General features: G+C 41.7%; 1 protein-coding gene across 11 annotated transcripts in view; it reads left to right on the plus strand.

The window, feature by feature from the left end:
* The window catches only part of JAKMIP2 (janus kinase and microtubule interacting protein 2), a 172,749-nt gene that overhangs the window by 85,293 nt on the left and 60,703 nt on the right, over positions 1–26,753 (plus strand). For 10 of the 11 annotated variants that reach the window (XM_045999746.1, XM_045999745.1, XM_045999744.1 and 7 more), the window contains 2 exons: positions 12,376–12,650; positions 23,008–23,505. In XM_045999746.1, the coding sequence (XP_045855702.1) occupies positions 12,522–12,650; positions 23,008–23,505 (627 nt within the window). In that variant the 5' untranslated portion in view covers positions 12,376–12,521. Of the gene's footprint in view, positions 1–12,375; positions 12,651–16,832; positions 16,942–23,007; positions 23,506–26,753 lie in introns of those variants that run through there. The other variant, XM_045999755.1, reaches the window with a different exon arrangement.

A 26,753-nucleotide genomic window follows, 5' to 3' on the forward strand; every position in this document is an offset into this window, starting at 1 on the left:
TTGTGATCTTTCTCTGTCAAATAAATAAAATCTTAAAAAAGAAAAAAAGAATAGTCTGTATTGCTCTGTAATATTATACTACATCATACTGTCTTATAACATAGGGAAAATAGTGATAGCCAGATTCTCTTCAGTAGAATGTGGAAAATTAAATGCAGTTCTACTCAAACCACATAGTATATCCAGAAGTTGTTTTATTCAAACTTGATGTGCTTCTACTTAAGTCATATTAATCAGCATAAATCTTCTTTTTTAAAGATTTTATTTATTTGAGAGAGTATGAGAGAGGACAAGGGGGGAGGAGCTGGGGGGTGGGCAAAGGGAGAATAGCTCAGCAGGGAATCTGATGCGGGGCTCAATCCAGAACCCTAGGATCATGACCTGAGCCCAAGGCAGACACTTAACTGACTGATCCACCCAGGTGCCCTCGTGTAAATCTTAATATAGATATTGTTCTGCACCCTCCTTTCTTAATAGCAGGCACACCTGATTGACCTCCTGTATATAGAAATTTCTGCTCATGTGTGACACTTTGCAAAAGTGCCTTTATGATAGGTTTGTTTTGTTTTAAATTTAAGGTCTTTGGAAACAAGGAAACAGGATAGGTTATATATGTTTCACTTACACCTAAATAGAAAAACTTGCTATCACTTATAATTATCTGAAGACCACTTCTTTCAGTGATTCGGGTTTTCTTCTTTAACTTCATCTGCCAGTTTGTTTTTAATAAGATGTACATACAGGGTGAATGCCTGCCTTGGGGAAGGGGCTCTGAGGCATGCTTCTTGCTATCTGACCTTGAATACATAATAGTTTCCTGCTGTGTTTGGGATTTCTCCCCTCTGTGCAATGAGGTTGGTGCTTCTCATTGTAACAGCTGTGAAATACTTCGAATCCAGAAAGAAAGGACAATGCAAATAAGATAATATAGCACTGACAGAGTTACTTTGCTTAACTAGCCCTTATGAAAGCCTTCTAAACCCAGACAAAAGAGTACAATGCAAGATGACTTACTCAGTGCTGAGGAGTGAAATTAAGCTTGGGAGTATGATGGATAGCAGCAAGGATTATGAAATCTCAACACATGGCTTAAATAAAAATTTACTTAATTTTATTGTTTATTTAACTGTTACACCAAGCTTTAACTTTTGCCTGAAATCAAAAACAGTCATTCAAAGGCTCCTGCAAAATAAAAGAAATTTCCCATAATAGACCTAATTATAAATGACCTTTGTAGAAATTGTGAAACACATCCTTCAATCTCAGTATTTTCCTTGTATTCAGATCAATATTAATTCAGTTGGACTTCATGGTGGTCACTTGACAGGTCCTCTAAGGACAAAGATGAATAAAACACAGTTTTACCCTTAAGTGGGACTCAGTCACCTAAAAAATAAATACAGTGTAAATGAAAAATAACTACAGTCTAAATGAATTATGACCACGGCCTCCAAACTTTCCTTTCTGCATTTCTTTTATCCCTTTAGTCTGTTCCATCCTCAGTTGCCAGAGGATTTTTACTGAATTCAAAATGTGGTCAGGCCACTTACCTGTATGAATCTTTCAGTAACTACACGTGCCATGGGTGTGAAGTCCATCTCCTTTAATGTAGCTGAAACTGTCCTCCACCAGCTGCTCTCTGCCTGTCTCTCTGAAAAGATTGCTTTTCCCCTCCAAGCTCTTGCCTGTATGTTTCTCCACAGCATCATTCATATTCTCTTTTACCTGAAGACCTTCATACTCAGTGCTCTGTCCACCGGGGACATTTTTTTTTTTTTATTTGTTTATTTGACAGACAGAGATCACAGATAGGCAGAGAGGCAGCCAGAGAGAGAGGAAGGGAAGCAGGCTCCCTGCTGAGCAGAAAGCCTGATGCAGGGCTCGATCCCAGGACCCTGGGATCATGACCTGAGCCGAAGGCAGAGGCTTTAACCCACTGAGCCACCCAGGCGCCCCGACATTTTTTTTTAAAGGTTTTTTTATTTATTTGACAGACAGAGATCACAAGTAGGCAGAGAGGCAGGCAGAGAGAGAGAGAGGAGGAAGCAGGCTCCCCGCAGAGCAGAGAGCCTGATGCGGGGCTTGATCCCAGGATCCTGGGATCATGACCTGAGCCGAAGGCAGAGGCTTCCACTGAGCCACCCAGGTGCCCCAATTGGGGACGTTCTTATTTCCTCCTCCAATCCTTTGCTGGCACGTCTTTTTTTTTTTTTTTTTTTTTTTTTTTGTAGTACTTTCCCTAAGCAGTCCTTCCTAACCCACCAAGACGCCTGTGATTCCTATCTACTATCATATATGCAACTGTCACACTGTACAAACTGCTGATTCCTCCTCTGGGAAGAAAAAGGATTCTGTCTCTTAAGTATAACACAGACATCCTCTGCTCAAGATGTTTCATCAGTTTATGTCAATTGATGAGTAAATGAATTGAGGAATGAGTGCTAAATACTTTAGCAAAGTATCTTCAAAGTGAAAATGGAAGCCCAGATGAGGGAGTAACTGATTGCATCAGACCTGGGCCCTAAAGGATGCTTGGAAGGGGATATGGGGGGGTGCAGTCAGTTAAGCCACCAACTCTTGGTTTCCGCTCAAGTTGTGATCCCTTGGTCATGAGATGGAGCCCCATCCCAGGCTCCGTGCTCAGCCCAGAGTACGCTTGAGACTCTCTCTCCCTCTCCCTCTGCCCCTCCCCCCACAGATAAATAAATAAATCTTAAAAAAAAAAAAAAAGGATGCATGGGATAGAGTTCACTAGGATGTTGAGAAAGGGAAAGGCATGCATGAGCAGAGCCAAGGGTTTGCAGAATAGAACAGTTCTGGATGACTCCTCCTTGCTTTGGATCCCAGATTTGACATCACTTCTACCAAGTTTCCTAAGAAGCCCCCTTAAAGAGGTTAGATGTCTCTTATATGTGTGCTGAGAGCGCTCTCTTATTCTACATGTTATGAAGTATATTTCTGATGTGAAGTTTTAAACCTGAGATCAAAAAAACACATTCATTGGGAGTAATAAGTTTGGGGCTTTTTTTGTTTTTGTTTTTTTGAGAGAAAGAGAGGACAGACGGGTGCAGGGAGATGGAGGGACAAGCAGACTCTCTGCTGAGCAGGGTTCCAGGCTTGGGGGTTGATCCCAGGACCCTGGATCATGACCTAAGCCGAAGGCAGAAGCTAAACTGACTGAGCCACCAAGGAGGCTCAGGTTGGGGTTTTATTTAGCATTCTTTCATATGAAAAATTTAATATGTTAGCTTTCTTTTTTTTTTTTTAAGATTTTATTTATTTATTTGTCAGAGAGAGAGTACACACAAGCAGGCAGAGCGGCAGGTAGAGACAGCGAGAGAAGCAGGCTCCCTGCAGAGCAAGAGCTTGATGCGGAACTCAATCCCAGAACCCTGGGATCATAACCTGAGCCGAAGGCAGCGGCTTAACCGAGTCTCCCAGGTGTCCCTTAACATGTTAGCTTTAAATAATTTATAATAATGATTGCTACTATTATTAGGTATAAAGAGGGCAAGAGAAGGAGAGAGAGAGAAAAACAAACATAAGAAGACATATACACCTAGTACCCTACAATCCTGAACATGCATAATCACTACCATGCTGAATGTCAGCCGTTCAGATTCCTTTTCTTCTAACAGATGTGTAATGGGTAAAGTCTTTGACTCTGTAGCCACACCACCACATTCACTTTATATAAGAAAACTAGTACTCCAGGGTTGGACTGGCTTAAACAGCAGCCTCCTGTCTTTTATATCAAATTGCTGTGTCTGATTCATGAATATGCATAGTGAGGCTTTTTGCTTGAATAGAGAAAGGTTTAAGGAGTGCTGATACATCTTGACCAGGTCACCAGGAATCAAGCAAGCAGTTTAATTCATTCATTTTAAACATTAACAACATTTGACTCAAGCCATCATCTTTAGAAAAAAAAGGGGAATGGCCGAAACAAACTCCCAAGGCTTTGGTAGAGTGGACATACCCAAATATTAATCACAGAGCAGTGGTGAAGCTTTTAGCTTCACACATATGAACTTTAGCCCTTTTGTATTACGGTTGCTTTGCAAATCATGACTCCAAGGCAACAGCCTTATTGAAAACTCCAGGATTAATAATGACTTTATCCAGTTTATAGCTTGGGGCAAAACCAGCGACAAAGCCAAGACTCCTGGGCATACTGATCCTGTCAACGCAGGTCCCATTGCCTGAAAAGCATAACCATGAATTCCATTAGACTTCCCAGGGATCTCTGTGCTTTTCCTGGCCTGTCTTTAACATGAACAGTTGATAAATGTGTTTCTTCTTCTCTTAAAACCTAAGCTGGCTTTTTGTGGACAATTAGAAAAATAGAAAAATAATAACCATGTTAATGATGGTGATAATAATTTACTAATCATTCGACACACTTTAGCTCATTTATTCCTTGCAAGAGCTCACTGCAGTAAATATATCCCTTTCCCATAATAAATAAAGAAACAGAAGCTTGGAGAGTTTAAGTAATTTCTTAAGAATATACAGCTAGGAAGGTTCATTCAAAGCCAGTTTTTCTGATTTCAGAGTCCAATTTTTTTTTTAAAGATTTTATTTATTTATTTGACAGACAGAGATCACAAGTAGGCAGAGAGGCAGGCAGAGAGAGAGGAGGAAGCAGGATCCCCGCTGAGCAGAGAGCCCAATGTGGGGCTCGATCCCAGGGTTCTGGGATCATGACCTGAGCCGAAGGCAGAGGCTTCAACCCAATGAGCCACCCAGGCGCCCCCAGAGTCCAATCTTTTAACCACTACGTTCTACCATTCTATTTTGTAAGCCCCCAGCTGATATTTGCATACCTTTGCCATCTCTTTAGCCTACTTAACAACCAGAGCTGAACCCTTCCTGTCTTTCAAGAAAGTGTTAATGTGTTAAGAAGCTTTGGGTCGGGGTGTCCTACTTGATTTCTGCTTGGGTCATGATCTTAGGATTGTGAGATCCAGTGGGGTGTCAGCTCTTGCTGGGCGTGGAGCCTGCTTGGTATTCTCTTTCTCCCTTTCCCTCTATCCCTCCCCAAGGCCCATGCACGTGCATGCTCTTTCTCTCTCAAAAAACAAACAAACAAAACACCAGCAGCAACTTTGGTGACCGCTGACAGATGTGTCTTTGAGTTGAAGCTCTGCCATTTTTTTTTTTTTAAGATTTTATTTTATTTATTTGACACAGAGAGAAATCACAAGTAGGCAGAGAGGTAGGCAGAGAGGGAGAAGCAGGCTCCCCACTGAGCAGAGAGCCCAATGTGGGGCTCGATCCCAGGACCCTGAGATCATGACCTGAACTGACAGCAGAGGCTTAACCCACTGAGCCACCCAGGCGCCCCTGCAGCTCTGCCATTTCTTTTTTTTTTTTTTTTTTAATTATTTATTTATTTATTTGACAGAGAGAGAGATCACAAGTAGGCAGAGAGGCAGGCAGAGAGAGAGGAGGAAGCAGGCTCCCCGCGGAGCAGAGAGCCCGATGCGGGGCTCGATCCCAGGACCCCGAGATCATGACCTGAGCCGAAGGCAGTGGCCTAATCCACTGAGCCACCCAGGCGCCCCAGCTCTGCCATTTCTTAACTGTGTGACTTTTTCAAGTTAACTAACCTCTCTTATCCTCAGTTACCTGTCTAAGAAATAATAAGAGTAAATATCTGAAAGGGTGAATTGGAACAGTTTAATGAGGTAGTACCTAACATTAGTGTACCTTAGCATAGTGCCTGGCACAGAGGAAGAACCCGGTAAAGTACTCAGCTTCATTCAGGCTCAGCTCACATGACACGTTCTCTAATAAGTGTTTGTCTTCCTTAATCCAAAGTAAGGCACTACCCCAGCATTTACCAACTATATCAGTCATGGCTTTCTAGAACTTGTTCTTAATTTATCAACACCTGTCTCCTTTTATAGGCTGGAAGCCAGTGGAGGATAGGAATGATGCTTAGATTTTTTTAGCATCTCTGAAAAGCCAAGAACAGTGCTCAATAAATAGTGGCCACATTCTTGTCCAAACATGTGGCCATACATCTGACAAAGATTTGTGTGGTTTCCCTCTCTTGGGTTTTGTGTCGGTGCCTAAATGAGTCTGTAGAGAACCAAGAATAAGAATAGCTTTGTTCATATTTGAGGCCTTCCTTAAATGTGGCTCTTGAGTTATTATTTTTTGCATATCTTCCATCATTCTTACTCAATGTAAGGATGTTGAGGAAAGCGCTTCTATTATAGGCTATTTTGTTTCCTCCACCTTAGCCATTAGTACAAAGAGAGCACTCAGTAAGTGGTAACTGTTTGTCCTGAACTATATGGGACTATCACACTTTTTCATTTAACTGTCAAATAGTCCAATGTCATAGTCCTATATTATATCCCCCTTCCCCTCAACTCCATTTCAGAGATGAGGTATTTTGAGTCCTAGATAACTAGAAATTTATCCATGATCCACTTCTATTAAACACAGAGGTGGAACTTAAATTCAAGTGTGTCTGACCCATAGCCCATTCTTCTAACCAGAAATTCTCAAAAATGGTCTGGCATCAGAATCATCTGGCAACTACTACATCAAAATCTAAAGAGATGGAACTCTAGAATTGCTAAAACTTTCCAGGATATTTTAACACAACCATACCAAAGATTTGGTAAGCTCTACTCCCAAACACTATGTATTTCTTCTAAATGTTTGAATGAGTGAATGAATGAATGATGACTATAATTCTTGCATCAATAATCCACTTCTTTTTTTTAAGATTTTATTTATTTATTTGACAGAGATCACAAGTAGGCAGAGAGGCAGGCAGAGAGAGAGAGAGAGAAGGAAGCAGGCTCCACGCGGAGCAGAGAACCCGATGCGGGGCTCAATCTCAGAACCCTGGGATCATGACCTGAGCCAAAGGCAGAGGCTTTAACCCACTGAGCCACCCAGGCGCCCCCAATAATCCACTTCTATATTAAGGTTTACTCTCAAACAATGATCCATGTTTTAAAATGCAAGGATTCCTGAGAGGTTAGCTCTTAATTATCTGATACCTTTAAGAGGATTGGCCCTTCAGTGAACAAGGCTTCTATTCCTCCTGAATCCAGATCACCTGCTGGGTCAGACGTTGTCATTGCACAGGCTCCTGGGGTGGTCCAGAAATATTCCATCTGCTTGGAGTGATACATTTGTGCCCTCCTTTATGCTCTCTCTCTCTCTCTCTTTAAAAAAAAAAAAAGGCATTTATTTTGCTGTGTCAGGTTCATGAATGCACAGTGAGACTTTTTGTCTATGTAGAGGTCTTCTGGCTGGTAGCTTCTTTGGAAGGCTCACCTCAGGCCACTTAAGCAGAAGCAGCACACTTGTCCTTCAGGCGATGGCTGGATAAATGAAGTGCAGTTTTAGCCATACAATGGAATATTATGCAGCAGTGAAAAGAAATGAAATATCTGTATATGCTATAATATGAATGAACCTTGACCATTATTCTGCTACAGTGAAAGAAAGCCAGTCACATATTGTATGATTCCATTTGATAAAAAATGTTCAAGATAGACAAATCCATAGGGACAAAAAATAGATTAGTGATTGCCTAGGGCTGTGAGAGTTTGGTGAGGAATAGGGAATGACTGCTAACAGGTATAGGGTCTGTTTTTGGGGTGATAAGAAGTTCTGAAATTTATTGTGGTGACAATTGTACAATAGTGAGAATATGCTAACACTACTGAATTAATACACTTTTTTTTTAAAGGGCAAATTTTATATGTGAATTCTATCTTAGTAAAGCTGTCCAAAAGGGGCGGGGGGAGAAGCACAGGGTAACAGAAGCATGGTAGTAAAATTCTACATGAGAATTGTGAGATTGCCAGAAAAGTCTTCTCAAAGTTCCCCTTCACCAGGAGGATGTAAGGATCATCCTTATGAATGGATGCTCACCTTACAGTATCCATGAGCAGACGCTATCAGTAACTTTCTGTGATTTTTTTTTTCTGTCTTGAACATGTTTCTAGTTTTTTAACCCTCTTCTTTTCCCTAGCCCTTATGCGACTAGGTTAAAAATAATTCCCAGACAAAAAAATACATGAAGTCAGGCACATAGTATTATATTTTTGGAGAAAGGATTACAGATTAAAATGTAAAATATGACTATGGCACTGCACATTTTTGCCACAAGCAATACCAGCAAGAAAGCTGGTACTCATTATTTACCATGGCAGAGAAGAATGTTCAAGCCAGTAATAATGTTTAAAAGGAAGACATGATTCAGTCAAAGTCTCCATGTGTCAGAGCTGCCACGTTCTTTTTCATCCTCCTGGCCATGGGTAGCTTCAGTGTTGCATTCTGCCCACCTGGACTAATGAAGAAGCCTGATTTCCTGCTTTCTGCTACCATATTCTCCCTGGGATATATGACTCTCCCTGGGAACTCACCATCCATCACATTGCCTAAGCTACCTCTCTGAAATGCAAACGTGGGACAGTGCAAACCTGGGCATCACAGCCTGGATCCCAGTCTGGCATGAAGGCCTCACTGACTATGACCCTGTCATTTTAGGCAAGTTCCTTCATCTTTCTATGACTCGTTTCCCCCTATTTTTAGGGAGCATGAAATGAGAACAGTATGTCAAGTGTGCTTAGTCCAATGTCAAGCTCAAAGCAGTCACTCTGAGCTCTTGTCATTACACTTATGTTCAAATGCTTCCTTTCTACATAATGAAATCTAATCATTGTCAATGAAATCTAACTATCAGTCATGCAGGGACCTATGCAATCTAATCCAGTTTGTCTTCTCTCTGTTACCAACCTTCTCTAAATGCATCTGGCAAATTTGTGACTTTCAGTACTTCTCAGTCTCTTTCTCTGCCATTCCTATATATCTAATCAGAAAAGCCCTTTCTTCATCCAGGAAGACCATAAAGCTATGAAGTGACTGAAGTTTTTCTCAAATTCCTCCTTTCTCTGTGTTCTGAGAGCACTGTAGGGGGTTGAGAGAAGTTGACCAAAGGGAATTATATATTTTTTAAAGATTTTATTCATTTATTTATTTGACAGACAGAGATCACAAGTAGGCAGAGAGAGGAGGAAGCAGGCTCCCTGCTGAGCAGAGAGCCCGATGCAGGGCTCGATCCCAGGACCCTGAGATCATGACCTGAGCCGAAGGCAGAGGCTTAACCCACTGAGCCACCCAGGTGCCCCGAAAGGAGGGCTTCTAAGCTAAGATCTGGACCGACTGGGCCCATGATGATGCATTTACTGATACGGGAAAACCTGGAAAGAATGAGGCTACAACGGCCTAGTAATAAAGACATCCATGTTAGGTTACGTTTGATACACCAGTCAGATATTCAAATAGATTTGCTAAGTAAGATGTTGAATATTTGAGTCGCGGTTTGGGGAATGGTCGGGTCTATGGATATAAAATGGGGAGTCATAACCCTCTAGGTGGAGCCAGTGTAGATAGCTTTGGGGAGCCCAGGGGACCAGCAACATTTAGAGATCAGCAAGAGGAAAAGAAACCTGTTAAACGAAAACATGTGAGTTCACTCCCCTAGCACCTGCTTGAAATTAAACACTGCCTCATTTATCTTTGTGCCTAGTGGTATTGGTCATAAAAATCTGATAAATCCTTGTTAATTCATTTCAGTTCTAAAAACAAAGAATGGTAGCCCCTTTGACATCTCCCAGCTATGTACTTCAGTGATCTGGTAACATTTGTAAAATATGCGTGAAGAACAACTCCAACATCCAGCTTAGGGTAGAATATGGTGGACAGTTCCATGACTTCTGGAGACAGACTGGTCCTCCTTACCTCCTAACCTCTTCCTATCCCTTCCCCTAGGGTCACACTGCAAAAGGCAGGGCCCCGGTACTCATGTGGGGATGGCAGAAAGCCCAGGATCCCAGCATGGTCCTCCAGGCTGAATACCAGGGGGCTTGAGAGAACAGCAGCTGCTGGAGCATATGGGTGACCAGTAGGAATTCCCCTTAGTTTTGGACTGAAGCACCTCCCTGTACACAGTACCTAATTTTCTAAAAGGTTGTGTGAGAAACTTTTCACATTGACATAACAGTTTAATATCCATATTTTTCTGATCTCCTCGTTCCTGTGAAGCATTTAAGAATTTGGGGTTTTTTTTCAAGATTTTATTTATTTATTTGACAGAGAGATCACAAGTAGACAGAGAGGCAGGCAGAGAGAGAGGAGGAAGCAGGGTCCCCGCTGAGCAGAGAGCCCGATGCGGGACTCGATCCCAGGACCCTGAGATCATGACCTGAGCCGAAGGCAGAGGCTTAACCCACTGAGTGACCCAGGTGCCCCACATTTAAGAATTTGTAAATTAAGACACATCCCTCTTTTTTTTTCTCTTGTTGGTACTGTTCTGTTTAAGGCTGCATCATCTTTCACCTTGGCAAGTTCAGTAGCCTTCTATGCAGTTTCCGTGTCCCCAGTTTCTCCCCACTCTGCCACCAGAATAACCACACCAAAGCATTTCCCTGTTAGGGTATGCACCTGCCAAGAACTTCAGCAGCTTACCCACTGCTTATTGGGGGGGGGGGGGGTAAGATTCCAAAATCTTAAGGTTCTCGTTCCAGGTCTTCCTCAATCTGTCATTTCCAGGCAACCTTTCCAGCATTAGTGCCCATCAGCTATATTCTGGGTTAATTGATCAGGCCTCCTCTTTCCCCACAAAATACGTGCTGTGTGTTTGTGCGTGTGTGTGTTTTCCTTGTATCTCAGCACCTTTATTTCGTTCACTCAGGATGCCTCATCTGTTTCTGTATCTGTTAACATCCTACTCCTCAAGTTCCAGGCACCAGGAGATTCCTTAGTCACCGCATTGGGGGCAGGAGTCCTTGTCTACTCTGAAACAAGTAGTGTTTTTTTTTTTTTTAAGTCAGTTATCAGGGGCACCTGGGTGGCTCAGCGGGTTAAGCCTCTGCCTTCAGCTCAGGTCATGATCTCAGAGTCCTGGGATTGAGCCCCACATCGGGCTCTTTGCTCAGCAGGGAGTCTGCTTCCCCCCTTCTCTCTCTGCCTGCCTCTCTGCCTACTTGTGATCTATCAAATAAATAAAATCTTAAAAAAAAAAGTCAGTTATTAGATAGGTGATGGTTATGATTATGATAATAATGAAGATAGGTAGGTAGAGACATAAATGTTTTATTTTTATTTATTTATTGTCTCGGGATTCTTATTTTCAGTTTCAATATAGTGTACCTCCCCCAGCATAAAGACAGAACTCTAACAATATTGACTGAATGAGTAAATGAGTCACTCAGTTAACGCAGTACAATTACCTCCCCCCCCCATAGTTTATCCATTGTATGATTCTAGCTCTTTGTATATAAGATTTTCTTAAACTGTGGACTTGCTATAGGGCAACATGTAGTCATCACATAGTTGACTTCCTTTCACAAATACCAGTTAAGTACCTGGTATGTCACAGGTCTTAAGATGGATTCTGAGAGGCAAGTTATAAATAGGAATAATGTATTCCTGCCCTCGCAAAGTTTATGCATTCATGGAGGTGTGACCACCATTAAAATAATGAGGGCATGTAATAATCTAGAGGTTCTTCCAGGAGGAACTGATATGGAAGCTGAGACCTGAAAGGTCATAAAAGTTAGCCAAACTAACATGTATGTTTCTGAGGGTGTGGGAATGAGGACACAAAGGAACACTCATGAGGAGGCTGGGCAGAGCATGGAGAGAAATGAACAGGGTGGGGAAAGTCTTTATGGGAAGGGAGCAATGAAAGAGCATTTCTGGGGTGCCTTAGTGGCTCAGTCAGTTAAGCCACCGACTCTTGATCTCAGCTCTGGTCTTGATCTCGGGCCATGAGTTCAACCCCCCACTGGGCTCCACACTCTGCATGAAGCCTACTAAAAAAAAAATAATAATAATAAAGGGCTTTTTTTTTTCCTTTTAGAAAGAGAACTGAAGGGAGAGGGAGAAATAGAATCTCCACACTGGGCATGGAACCTGATGTGAGGATGGGCTCAACCTTACAACTCTGAGATCATGACCTGAATGGAAATCAAGAGTCACACGCTTAACTGACTTAGCTACCCCAGGCACCCCATAAGGGGATTTCTTAGGGCTGGAGAGTAAGTGAGTGAAATGGAGGAGATAAGCTTGGGGAATAGGCAGGTTTAGACCTAAAATGTGAAAAATATATTCAAATACTTACAGGTCTTTAGAGGATTTTGAGCAGGCATTGATAGGACCAGACCACATCTTTTGAAAGATGGCTCTAAATTCATGTGCCAAGTGGATGAGAGGATCTGGGGGCAGGAGCTCTCAGGAGCAGGATTATACAAGTACTTCAGGCTGAGAGACCCTGCCTGGCCCTTAGCCCAGGTCCCTGCCACAGCCATAATCACCGTCTCTGCCTCTTCCCAGGGCTTTCAGGGCAGCACCTGAGGAGACCTTACCAAGGAGCACCACGCAGTAGATGCTGAAAACATCGCACCTACGATACAAAGCAGTAACATGGCAGCACCTGTTTGAAAGGCATTCACAAACAAGACTCCCTTCAGAAAGGAACAATGTCTAAGAAAGGGCGAAATAAGGGTGAGAAGCCCGAAGCGCTCATCGTCGCCCTTCAAGCTGCCAATGAAGACCTCAGGACCAAGCTCACAGACATCCAGATAGAGCTGCATCAAGAGAAGTCCAAGGTGAGTGAGGCCACGTAGGGTCACAGCCCTGAGAGGGGACCTGGCCCGACTCTGCCTGCTGCCCTGCCCCAGTGGCTCCTCTCTGCCAGTTGCCAGGAAGAGCAACAACCCCTGTCCTTATGGAGATTCTCTTGTGTGTGGCAGGAGACCCTCGAGCACAGGATTCACAGAAGGTGAGGATAGCAGGCTGGTAAGACTGATGTCTGCCTCCTTAGGAAGCCTGACTCAGAAAACCAGATCTAAACATTGAGACTACCTGCAACCCCACTACCTCCCCATCACTTGTATGACCCTGGCCAAGTTCCACTGTGCCCTGAATGGGATTTCCCTGCTTTGGTACAGACCAAGCTTTCTAAAGTACATCACTTCAGGTCACTGCCCTGCTTAAAACCTTCTGTGGCTTTCTACCTTTCTCAAAGTCAAAGGATTTTCCCTACTATTACAGGATGTTTCTTCCACTTCTCTTTGACTCCTCTCCCACTGCTTCCCCCCCCTTGCCCCCAGATGACTCTGTTTCATCCTCTTTGCTGGATTAAGAGCTAGGTGGATCACATTTAGGGGCTTTACCCCCTTTCCCCAGGCAACCTTTTTCGGGTCAGCTCCCGTACCTTTCATCTGCCCCAGTGTCCACGACATAATACTTGCCATGTCCAGTTACTCCCACAGTCTATTTTGATTCATTTCATAGTGATTTATGTATTTATCCATTTCCTTGTTTAGTGCTTATTTCTATTGTCCAGTGTCATCTCCACAAAAGCAGAGTCTTACCAGACCTTTATATCCCTACAGCTTAAATAAATATCTAGAACTGAGAAGCTGATCACGAGTTTGTTGAATGAGTAGAGGAATGAATGAAAAGTGATTCATTTCCTTATACTTTAGCTTCTTCACCAGTAACTTGTTACTGTGATGAGAGTCAAATTAGACTCAAATTAGACAAGTATAAAAAGCCGTTGTGATGATTAAATGAGAAAATTCCTATCAAGTGCTCAGAGAGATTCCTGGCACATGGTAAACTCCTAAACAGTTATTTGTAGTAAAATTGTCTAATATGCTCTGCATGTGAATCAGTTACTAACTAGGCTTAGGAAGTCTCTTTACTTCTCTGAATCTCATCTCATAGTTGGATATGCTAACACTTACTTTTCCAGAGTGATGTGGATATCAAATCGGGGATCATGAGTAGGAAAGCATTTTCAAATATCTGACACACGTAAGACATTTCTGCTCTCTGCAAACCAGAGGCGGCCATGTCAGCACAAAGTTGCCCTCTTTAGATAACTCTTTGTATAGTAACAAAAATAAATGTTCCTGATCAAGCTATCGATCAAAAACTGATATCCTATCATTTTTTTATCTGTCTCTTCTTCCTTGACATTACTATTAAATCTTAGTCATTTATTTTCCTAATAATCTATTTCTCCTGGGTTCATCAGTAATAAAGCTTGGATCTGCCAGAACCCCTTGCCTCCTGTCTCAGCTAAACTTTAAAAACCTTGGATAACCAGACCCCAGTGTAAAATTTGTGGAGGAAGTCTTTGACTGTGAAGCTAAAAGGAATATGATATCATAAAAGCAAACAAACAGAACAAAACAAAATAAAAAACATTTGTTTGAGAGTCAAAGACCAGGGCTTGTGTTTATCCCTCCTCGGGGACAAATTTAAGTGTCTCAGTATCTTGATTTGTAATTCAGATGACTGAATTTCTTTCTCCATATCTGTATCTCTCAAACTTCACTGTGCGTTAGAATAACCTGGGGGAACTTATTAAAAATTGAGACCTTTGGGCCCACAATCTGTGGATTTTGCTAAAGCAGACACAGTGAGAGCCAGGACTTGGAATTCTAGCAGATGGTCCAGGCAGTCCCCACGGAGGTGGTTCTCTGCCTTCGCATTGGCAAACACAACACTCTTAAGATTCCATCCAGGTATCACGGTCTAAAAACATTTCATTGGTTTTAACTTTCCCTGGGGCAACGTAACATTTCAAGGGAGGCAGACTCCTTTAATTGTAGTAACGACAGGATGACAAACTACATTCATAGGGAGAAGCCTGTCGGTCTGGAGACTGGTAACTATAAACTAATGATGATTTAAAGAGAACAAACTCAAGAGGTTTCAGAAAGGCAGAAGTCCTGCAGACCTTACACTGCCAATTTTCCACACATTCAACACTTTTAAAAGGGGTGACTCTTGAGCATGGACAGGGCTCCCTGTTTATCCAGGGCTTACTCTCTTAAGTCAGCAGGTCAAGCGTAATCTTCCCTTCCTCTGACAAGAGCCTGAAAGTCAGCCTTATGCATAAAAACACTGTCTTTAGCCTTCTCTCTGCTGTCTTCACCCCGCCCCCCATCTCCCTCTCCGTGGCAGTTAATTACAATCCCAGCACAGGGACTAAAACAAAACCCCACTGCCTGTCAGCAGCCTTCCCCAAAGAGCAAAGGGAATTTAGAGGGCAAGCAAGTTATAAAGCAGTTTTATTAAAATAAATATGATTGTATTTCCGAAAGTCCAGGTTTTTAGAGAGAGAATATAAACAATTCCAAGATGTGAATTCATATTCTCACTTTGGCTCCTAAGCTATGATGCTAAAACGACAGTTCAGCTATTGGGAAATGGGCTGAAGAGTGGAAACCTTTGAAATGGTGGAGCATTAGTCATTTTTCCAGAAAGATACATCACCCCTTGACCTTTACAGGACACACTGCCGACAGAGCAGAGATAAATGCTTTAAAGTGATTACAAAAATAGCTGCACTTTATTAAATGTTTACTATCTGTCACACGCTGTAATAAGCACATTCCATCCTGACATAATCACACCTCTTTCATGTACCACCTGAGTGACCCTAAGCAGGTTATAAAAATCCCTCAGTGTTTTCCTTTCCTTGTCCATCAAATGGGAAAATAGCAGTATCTGCTTCATAAGGATGTATATGTGTGTGTGTTGGTCTTGAGTGGCTAGTTTGTGTCAAGCATGTTAAGTATTATGCGTCAAGGGGCACCTGGATGGCTCAGTTGTTTAAGCAACCAATTCTTGGTTTCATGTCAGGTCCTGATCTCAGGGTCCTGGGATCAAGCCCTATGGTGGGATCCGTGCTCACAGCAGAGGCTGCTTGTTCCTGTCTCTCCCCCTTTCCCCTTCTCCCATTCATGCTCTCTCTCTCAAATAATAATAAAATCTTTTTTTTTAAGTATTATGATTTAATCATAGGTGGGCATTGTTATTCCCATTTTACAGATTAGGAAACAGATTCAGTGAAGTTAAGTAATTCACCCAGAGTCACATGTTAGGAGGTGGCAGAGCTAGTTCTTCCACTCCCTTTGCCTCTCCTCTGGAGTTTACGTTCTTGTTTTCCTTTTTTTGATATATTTTCCCTCGTTTTACTGAGATATGATTGATATATATAATATTCATTTTAGGTATACAGTGTAATGATTTGACATATGCATGTATTATAAAATGATTACAAAACAATAAGTTTATTCAACATTCATCATCTCACAGTTGTAAAATTTCTTCCTTGTAAGATCTCCACAACTTTCAAAAATACAATACAGTATTGTTAATTATAGTCACCATGCTGTACATTACATCCCAGAACTTACTCATCTTATAACTAGGAATTTGTCCCTTTTGATCCCCTTCACCCATTTCTCATACTCCTAGCCCCCTCCCTCTGTCTCTGACAACCACCCATCTCTTCTCTGTATTTGTAGGTTCAAATTTTTTAGATTCTGCATGTAAGTGAGATCACATGGTATTTGTTTTTCTGTCTCTGACTTATTTCACCTAGAAAATACTCTCAAGGTCCATCTCTGTTGTTGCCAATGGCAGGATGTCCTTCTTTTTAATGGCTTAATGATATTCCATTGTGTATGTCTGTGTACATATTATATATATATATATATACATATACATATATATATAATATAGCCTGTATATGTATATAATATGTACACTTTTTCTTTATCCATTCATCCACTGATGGACTTAGGTTGTTTCCATGTCTTGTACTACCTGTGCTCTTTAAAAATATGAAGATCTTGAGAAAACTGGAAGCATTAGGCAAAGGGAGAGAGAATATCAGAAGTTTACTCTCCACTATTAACAAAATTTCAAAGAAAGAAACAAAGTGTTGGGGGTGGGGGTATGAACATACCTGAATCCTTCTCTCATAGGTCTGCATTTCCACTGGAGGGAAATGAAACAAAAAGACTAGACATAATCAACATCTAATGAATAGAAATTTGTCTGAAAGATTTTCCAAGCACCGATAGTAATAAGCAGGTAAGCAGGTCATTCTGACTGAACTCTAAGTATAACGCCCAAGAAGATGGAACCATGGGGTGGAGAGGAAAGAACACACAGTGGGGCCTCTGTGCCATGTGTCCTTGTCATTTCTGAGCCTGCATTTTCCCATCTCTAGAATGAATGGATTGTGTGCAGCAGAGAGGTGCTACGGTCCCTCCAAAATGGTAGGGATTGGTCAGGGAAGGCAGCCATATGCTTTGGCTCTTCCTGCACTGATACAGTGCTTAGGACCCGCAGGTGTCAGCCCCACTCTGACCACCTGGTCCAAGTAACGCTCTGACATCCATTTACTCTATCACATAACCCTGCTCCATCTTCGGCATAGAACTTTGTACTGCGTGAAGTTATTTTGTTCTTTTGCTTATGGATTGCCCACAGCCTAACCGCCCCCTGCCTGTCCCCAGTAATATGTAAGCTTGTTAAGCGTAAGAGACCATGTCTTCTTAAGGGATCCCCTGAGGAAGGCGTCCTCCGCACTTTGAAAGCTGCCTGGCATGCCGGAGATGCTCAATACTGTTTGTAGAATACATTTTCATGTTCCCTTTTAAAAATTTCCCAACAACCCCATGGCAGAAATACTGTTACAGTATTTATTTAGATGGAAAACTCCAGGCTCAGGCAAAGAAAAGATTTCCACCCAGGTCTGTCTTTTTTTTTTTTTTGGACTGGCTCTCTGAGCCATTAGACTTTAGTGTTTTCCTCTGTCTCTCCTGTCGACACTGTGAGGCCATGATCTGCCACCCAGGGGTGTGTGAGCTCACTAGGGATTGCTGTGAGATGTGGAACCCACTCACCTATTCCCAAGGGCTCCCTCCTTTCCCCAGAGACAGCCTTCATTGTAGGTACAAAGGCTTCTGTTTTTTCATTTTCTGGGAGGAAAGCAAGGTGTGATTACTATTCCAATTTCACGGAGAAAGAAAATGAGTTCTAATGGTTTAACTGATGTGCTCCCGATGACACAGGGAGTAGAGGAGCTAAAATGGAAATTCCCAAATGACCTGGGTAATGCTGAGTATCTGGTTGCCTCTAGAACTCCCAGAAAATCAGCCAACCCTTGTCCTCAAATGACTGCTCCAAAGCCTCCATGCTCAGTGCCCCAATTTGGGATGCAGCATTTCTTGTTTTATGCGCTTTTAGTTTTGTCTTCAGGAAGCCTTGTGTCTAAAAGTAAGAAATGAAAAAATAGAAGCCTTTGTACCTCTATGGGTTGTATAAAATTATAAAATTTATAAACAACCTTCTATAGTGCAGCTTCTTATCTTCTGACTGCGAGTTACTAAGCACCCATGAGCCTCCCTGCCTGTCTACTGTGAGTTTAGATATCCCAGAACATCCAGTGCAGATAATCCACACCCAAGCTCATGTTAGCTTGTCTTGCCTAGATAACCTCTCAACTTCCTCACCTTGGACCAGGCCATCCAGTTTTTCATCCTAGATTTCTAAGGTCACTTTAAAGCTCAGACATCACCATCGTTATCTCGGCAGATTTTACACTGGTTTTCAAATGCCAGACTAGAAAGGAAAATACCATGTGAGGCCAGCGTGGGGTAGTAGTCAGAATGTTTCTCCTTCTGACACAGTGTAAGCTCTCCCCAGGAGGATTAAATTTTCCTGGTGACTTTTTTCTTCCGTAAAACCTCCAGGGGAGAAGGAATTTGGAATCTGTATCTTTCAAAGCCTGTTCACTGCTCATCCCCTTACTCTGTCCTATCCCACACCCCACTCCTGCACACACATAATAATCTGAGTCTCTTCCAAGTTAAGATTAGATGCCACCAATGCCAGGGACTCAAGATATCTCCAGGAGACCCAATTTTACCTTTGTTTTCAAGGTTTCTGTTAGGAGAACAGTTATTATGGTCTTAATAATATAGTAATAGTCATGTTAGTCTTATCCTGATAACATGGGTTCTTATATTTATGTTGTTGGTATTAATACAGCATTGCATTATATAATAATACCAATATAGCATCAACAATATTCATCAAAATTAATGCTATGCTATTTAACCATGTATTAATAATTATTAATCTCCCAGGTGTTCCAGTCTTTCCCAAGGACTTTTAATACATTATCTAAGTCAGCCCTCACCATATGAGAAGGAGACCCCCAATCCCAGTTAACACATAAGAAAATGGAGGCTGGGGGCACCTGGGTGGCTCAGTGGGTTAAAGCCTCTGCCTTCAGCTCAGGTCATGATCCCAGGGTCCTGGGATCGAGCCCCGCATTGGGCTCTCTGCTCAGTGGGGAGCCTGCTCTCTCCTCTCTCTGCCTGCCTCTCTGCCTGCTTGTGATCTCTGTCAAATAAATAAATAAATCTTTAAAAAAAAAAAAAAAGAAAGAAAGAAAATGGAGGCTGGGGAGGAGAACAGTTTGCCAGAGGTTTCAGAATTAACAGGAAGGAGGTACCTGGGTGGCTCTGTTGGTTGAGTCCAACTCTTGGTTTTGGCTCAGGTCATGATCTCAGGGTGGTGAGATAGAGCCCCTCAAGAGCCCCAAGTTGTGCTCTGCACACATCAGGGAGTCAGCTTCTCCCTCTTCCTCTGCCCCTCCCCCAACTGGTGCATGCGCACTCTCTCTTTCTCCCAAATAAAACTAAACTGAACTGAACTGAAATGAAATGAATAATAATTTTTTTTTTTTTTTAAAGCGCATAGGGAGGTCTGGGGCCCAACCCATACCTGGCTGCTGGCCCACGCTGGGCACTAAGCAGCCTTCTTCACACTGTGTTTGTGCAGAGACTCGTCCTCACTTTTCTCATCTGACATTCGGCTACTTACATCACAGAACTGCCAGGGTTAAACGCGGTAATGTGTGTGAAGTCTTTAGGAAGCTATGTAACTCACAGTAAGCCCTCAATAAATGCTATTATGTGATCCAGCAGCACTTATCAAAATTGATTCTTCTTCTAAGAATTTTTTTCACTTAAAGTATTATCTTTATATTTTTCCTTGTTAGTGGGGAGCAGTTCTTTCTCTTTTTGTGTACAGTAAAATAGTAAATTCTATTTTCTTACTGGTACAGTCTGAGCTGCAAATAATTTTCAGAAAGTGATTTTACTATAAAAATTTTAATTGGCTTTTTTCCTTCCCGAATGTCAGTCACATCCTTTGTGTCTGCTTCATAGTGAAACACTTCTCCCAAGCTTAAGAAAAAATCATACCTAGAAATCCTGCAAAAATGCCAGTTTCCATGGCAACCAAAATAAGCAGACATGAAAAATGCCAAATGTAATCAATCAATGCCTTTGAGTTTTCTTTGGGTTCTGTGGATTCCTTCAAGTGATGGACAAGAAAGCCAGTGTTTGCTTGTATTTGTTTTTATCTTCAGACTGGAATATATTTTTCATACACCTTATTTTCATTTTTTTCTTTTTCATTCATCTCCAGTCTACACACAAAAGATTAGTGTTTATAATTTGAGAGAAATGACAAGATCACAAAATGAAGCAGTACCTGTAGTGTGGGACAGGTGAGGAGAGGTAGAGTGAGAAACAGAAACAGGAGCTGGGGCGGTCCAACAAAGTCTTCTGAGAGCAGGAAAGGTGAAGCTGAGATGGGCTTTTATTCAGCAATATAAAGGAGCCTGGGTGATTTTTGATCACATAAATTGGGTCAGAACTGGGCTTTCCTGGGGCACTTGGGTAGTACAGTTGGTTAAGCATCTGCCTCTTGGTTTTGGCTCAGGTGGTGATCTCGGGATGGTAAGATTGAGCCCAGGATTGGTTCCACACTCTGTGGAGTCTATTTGGGACTCTCGTCCCTCCCTCTCTGCCCCAACCCTCCCCCATGCTCATTCTCTCTCAAAAAAAATAAATAAATCTTAAAAAAAAAAAAAGACTGGGGTTTACTAGGAGAAATATCACCATCATTAAAGCATGTCTCATTCAACACACCAAGAACCCCAGAGCAAAGCTGTCCAGGAGAAATACAATACAGCCCACAAATGCAAGGCATGTATGTGATTTTTAAATTTCTTGTAACCACAATTATAAAATGTAAAAAAGAAATCATTAGTTTTAATAACATACTGTATTTAATTCATCCAAAATAATATAATTTTAACATGTAATTCATATAAAAATTATTGCTGAGGTTTTTACATTCTGGTGTGTATTTTCATTTAGAGTAAGTCTCAGTTCAGACTTGGGATATTCTCAGTGCTCTTTAGAGCCAGTGGTCACAGTATTGGACAGCACAGGTCTAGAGCATATGTAATAATAAGCATCTAGGAAGGGATCCTGGCTGAAGCTGGAGGCAAGATCAAAGATAGTCATTTAAGGATGCCTGGCTATTTATTTTCCCAAGTCTCCTTGTGCCCTGAGTTCTTTTAGAATATCCAGTGTGGTAATAATTGCTATGCCTTTAAAATAAAATATTCAGGGGCGCCTGGGTGGCTCAGCGGGTTAAAGCCTCTGCCTTCAGCTCAGGTCATGATCCCAGGGTCCTGGGATCGAGCCCCGCATCAGGCTCTCTGCTTAGCGCAGAACCTGTTTCCTCCTCTCTCTCTCTGCCTGCCTCTCTGCCTACTTGTAATCTCTATCTGTCAAATAAATAAATCTTAAAAAAAAAAATAAAATAAAATAAAATAAAATATTCATAAATTGCCATGTGGACTTAGAAAATCCAGTTCTAGCCAAAGGTAAGTACTATTAAGGTAAGTAAAATCTCACACACTTTCCATTATAATTACAAGAATCTCAGTAAGGAGTTTGAGTCTTAACATTTTTTAGCTGGAGAGGCTTTTCACGATTTTTTTCATGAAACTTTCCTATTTTGCAAATGGCAGAGACCCAGTTTCACTGAACCGGATATTACTCCCAGGGTTCCCTAATTCTTCCCTTTTTTCAGGTTACTGTGTGTATGTGTGGAGAGAGAGAGGGGGGGGGAGTGAGTGTGTAATTCTGTGGTACACGACAGAGGCAGAGGAACAAAGACAGCACAGACGAGGAGCGGGAGGAAGACGATAGTAAAGAACATTTGCTGAGAGGCTTCTCCAAGCCACACATGCCAGGTCCCCCCCCCCCCCCGATCTACTGAATCAGAGCCAGAGTCAGCCAGTTTAAGGTAGTGCCATGGCTAATCTATAAGGAGACCCACATTATCAACGGAAGTGAAGCAAAACAGAAGATTTTGTTTAACCAAAATACCTGAAAGGTCTAAACGTTAAAAGGAATACTTTATTAAACTGCTTGGACAGTTAGTTGGTGGGGGGAGCAGGAGAGGTTGCCGAGTGGGGCAGGGAAGGACACAAAGGGACATCCGTGGAGCATGCAGAAGTAACAGCCACCAGACCCCTTGAACAGAGAGGTGGCCCAATGAACCACAGTGTTTTGGGCTGGTGTGTGTTTATGCATAATGTTTGGTGGTAGAACCAAGTTGCCATAGAAAAAAGGTGAGGTTGAGGATATATCAGCTGGTTTCATTTCTCCATTGCAGCAGCAAAACAGAAGGGGGAAATAGGAGAAATATTTATAATATCACTTTGGGCACCATTTTATTAGTCTAATGATAATTTTGAGCTCTGAACTGTCCTAAGACGCCCACATGTATCAGCTTGCACCTAGCCAGGGATGTGTTCTAAAAAGCTCTGCAGATGATCTGTTCTGAACTTCTCCCCACCAAGGTGAAAACCGTTATAGCACTGTGCCCTAATTTTAATGTGCATACGATCACCTGGGGACTTGTTAAAATGCACGTCCTGGTTGTAGGTCTGGAGAAGAGCCCTGGATTCTGCATTTCTGACAAGCTTCTGGGTGATGCCTGTGTTGGTTGTCTGCAGACCACAGATGGATAGTGAGGGTCCCAAACCTCAGATACTGTCTGCACCAAATAATACAAGCATCCCCAGGTATCTCCTCCTTCCCATACTGTCTTCCCAGCTCTGGGGCCTGTGGTTCCCTTCCCTCTGAGCACTCAGTGACTGAACAAGAAAAGGTGAGGAATTGGGAGAGCCCAGGCCTCTGAGCTACAGGCCTGCTCAGGAGCCCACCTTCCCTTTGAGGCTCACCTCGTTTCATCCTTTTGCCTACCTGCCCTTAGGTGTCTAAACTTGAAAGAGAGAAGACTCAAGAAGCAAAGAGGATCCGTGAGCTGGAGCAGCGCAAGCACACGGTCCTGGTGACAGAACTCAAAGCCAAGCTCCATGAGGAGAAGATGAAGGAGCTGCAGGCTGTGAGGGAGAATCTCATCAAGCAGCACGAGCAAGAAATGTCAAGGACAGTGAAGCTGCGGGATGGAGAGATCCAGAGGCTCAAGTCGGCCCTGTGTGCTCTCCGGGACGGCAGCAGTGACAAAGTAAGGACAGCGCTCACCATTGAGGCCCGGGAGGAGGCCCGGAAGCTGTTTGATGCCGAGCGCCTTAAGCTCTTACAGGAAATTGCGGACCTGAAAACTGCCAAGAAGCAGGTGGACGAGGCTCTAAGCAATATGATCCAGGCGGATAAGATCAAGGCCGGTGACCTCAGGAGTGAGCACCAGTCCCACCAGGAAGCCATCTCCAAGATCAAGTGGGAGTCAGAGCGGGACATTCGGAGGCTGGTCAGTAACCCAGGGCAGCACGTCAGCGCACAACCATTCTCTCCCCAGGTTTTAGAATGCCATGGGTATGCTTCTACGGGTGTTTCTCATGAGCGGATTATAAATAGTGCTCACCTCCTGTCTAGCACTGACCAAAATACAAGATAAGTCCGTATGTAGGTAGGTAAGTAGATAAATGGATAGATAAGCCAAGCCAAAATTGGAATTGTAAAATGTAGAAAACATAGGAATCACCTTTCTCTTAACAGCTGGCTGCTTCCAGCCATATACGGAGAGTATCTTTTCAATGAGTCCTATTTTCTTGAATGTCTATAAAAATATTCTAAATTATGAACTCTTCTAAAATCAACATGTTTTGTGGGCTTTCTATTTATAAAATGTCACTGGCTTTTTACAGGAGTGGGGAAAGTTTCTGTGGCTTTCAAGGTATCTGAAATGGCAGCTACTGAGAGCATCCTGAGTGATTCACCTGTCTTCTTTCCAGGAACTGTTTTCTGAAAACAAGAAATAGAGCCATAAGAACCCTGGTCATTTTTAAAACAGATCTTCTTTCTCAAAACAAATAAGAGCCATTCAAAACAGTGGCCACTATAATTTTTAAACTATTCCTAAGCACTTTATTTGCTATTGCCAATTTCCAAGACTTACTTCAAGCCTATAGAGTTGGATCTTTCTTTTTAATACGTATGGCCAAAAACCACATTGGTTTATTTTGGTTTATTATATTTATTTAAAAATAAATGTAATTATTCTGTGAAATCCGTAATGTCCTAAGTTGACCACGTCCAATTATTTTAGAAGAAACAGTTACATGCATCTATACTCAGAATGTTTAGCATTAGTTATATCTTAGTCCTATTTTATCAAATTACCCCTCACCTGTTAGAATGCACTTTATGCTTCTCCAACAATAATACTTTATGGCCACCTGGCTGACTCGTTTGGTGGAGCATGCGACTCTTGATCTCAGGGTTGTGAGTTTGAGCCCCAAGAGAGTACTTTAAAATCTTTAAAAATAATATCTTCTTAGGAAAACTACACTTCCCTTTTGTGTCTGCCAATTCTAAGCAGTTATTTTGTAAGAACTCCAGTTATGTTCCTTGGACCATATCTCTAGGATCTCTATTTTAAGTAAAAGTGGTTACCATAGAATATTTTGAAAAGCTATATGTGTCATTTTCTTTGTACTACAATATAGTGTGACCATAAAATGTTACCTTTGCCAAACTTTCCAAATTCTATGCAATTCATTCTATTACCCTGGTTGACAATAAAAACCAAACACAGTGCAGAAACTTTGGTCTCTGCCTTGCCTTTGGTTTTTGAAATGACAACAGTTGATGAAGAAAGAACCAGGACTATGAACTCTGGAGTCAGCAGGTGGGTAAATGAAAAGGATGTTGTACATCAACTATTTGTGTTTGTTGATGGTTTTCAATATAAAATCTGCAAGTATATCCACTTGTTGATCTGTAGTTTCTTCTCTGACTTCCTTTCACCAGCATACTGCTAAAGTAGACGATGCATTCTCTCTTAGTAACAATGTAAAATCTAAGCTACCTCAAGAGTGGTTAAAAAACTGGGTGCAAACAGAATAACATGGGAAGTTTTTCAGTAGTACAAATGTACTTATTTTTTCTTCTTGTTCTGTTACTACCCCCACACCCAGATCCATTTTTTTGGAACTGGAAGGGAGAGAAATGAAAGCCATTCTGTTTAGAAAATTTATCTAGGGAATTCTGGTAGACACCCCTTCCCATCTAAGAACTAGAATTTTGGAAGATTTTCAGTATTCTGAAGCCTGAGTCTATGCTTAAAATCACTATGCAATAGAGACTCATTGACATTGATTACTGGATATTCTAAAGAAAACTACTTTGGAAAGTGCTGGAAGGGTAAGAATAATGCTGGGATCATTACTGCATAGCCTGTTAGAATGGGCTCTGGGGTCAGAAGACTGAACTTAAAATCTGGCTTCACCACTTATTAACTATAGGATTATTACAAAGTTGGAAACCCTTTGGGTTCTCAATTATCTTCTGCAAAATGGTGATAACAAAATTTGTGTGATAGGATTGTTGGGAGATAAGGTGTGTAAAGTTCTGAGGATAGTGCCTTGAATGTTGTAAAAAATCAATAAATTTTAGTTATGATGTGGGATGTGGCCATGATGAGGATGATTATATGGGTAGTATGGGAGTGATTCCCAGCAAGTTCATTTAGGTAGGTTACATCAGAACCAACTAGGAGCACGGAGGCGTGGAACCATGGTAAACTGTAAATGACATCGTAGATGACAGGTCTAACAAATGAATGTACAACCTAGTTAAGAAAAACACTGGATTCAAATCTTCTACAAGGAGGTAGAAACTGAAGACAGTGCTTTCATTCTGGAATTAAGGACAGTGTTTGACTACTCATCAAGTTATCAGATGATATCACAGGACCATGCAAAATTTAGCCCCATGTCCTTCCAACATTGATCTAAAATGTAATCCTGTGACTGAGAGGTAGGAGCTTGCAGATAGTTACCTGGGGAAAAATGGGACTATGCATCAATTTTTGTTCCAAATATATACATAGGCATATTTATATAAGGAACACAGCAAAGAAAGATTCACACAAAGTGATTTGTTATAAATAAGGAGACATTTTTATAAAGAGAACAGTATAATATCATTTGTATTAAATGTCTCTATCCTATCTCCATTTTAAATATTCGTACAAAATATAATAAAATGAGAAGAAAGATTTTGCCTGATGGTTATGCTTTCTTCAGAAATTGTTTAAAGTCATTAACTTCACTAGCCCTCACCAGGAATGGCACAAATTTTTCAGTCCAGTGAAGTTCCTGATCAGTTGTTATCAAATGCTTATGGCCTTTAGTTAACAAATAATTCTGAGACCATGCCGAGACTTAACAGAAGTGAGTTTTGGGGTCCATAAATATGTCCCACAGATGTAGGAGGGGAAACAGTGGCTAATATTACCAGATGTTTCCCATTCCTCTTCTTGTCCCGACCATGGTTTTCTCTGACCATAATAAAATGGTTGCCTTAGCTGTTTGCTCAATGGAAAGATCCACCTAACATGAACCATGTTCCAAATTCACTCCTGAATTCACTCCACATTTGCCACCTGAATGCAAACATACTGGCCTTAGGAACTGTCTAGTGTCCTGGAAAGTCTGCAGCTTTGTCAGCAGAAAATAACCATAGTGCATGCCACTGTTTAAAGTGAACTTAGAG

The sequence above is a fragment of the Meles meles genome, chromosome 3 (assembly GCF_922984935.1).
Source record: "Meles meles chromosome 3, mMelMel3.1 paternal haplotype, whole genome shotgun sequence".
NCBI classification, from domain to species: Eukaryota; Metazoa; Chordata; class Mammalia; order Carnivora; family Mustelidae; genus Meles; species Meles meles.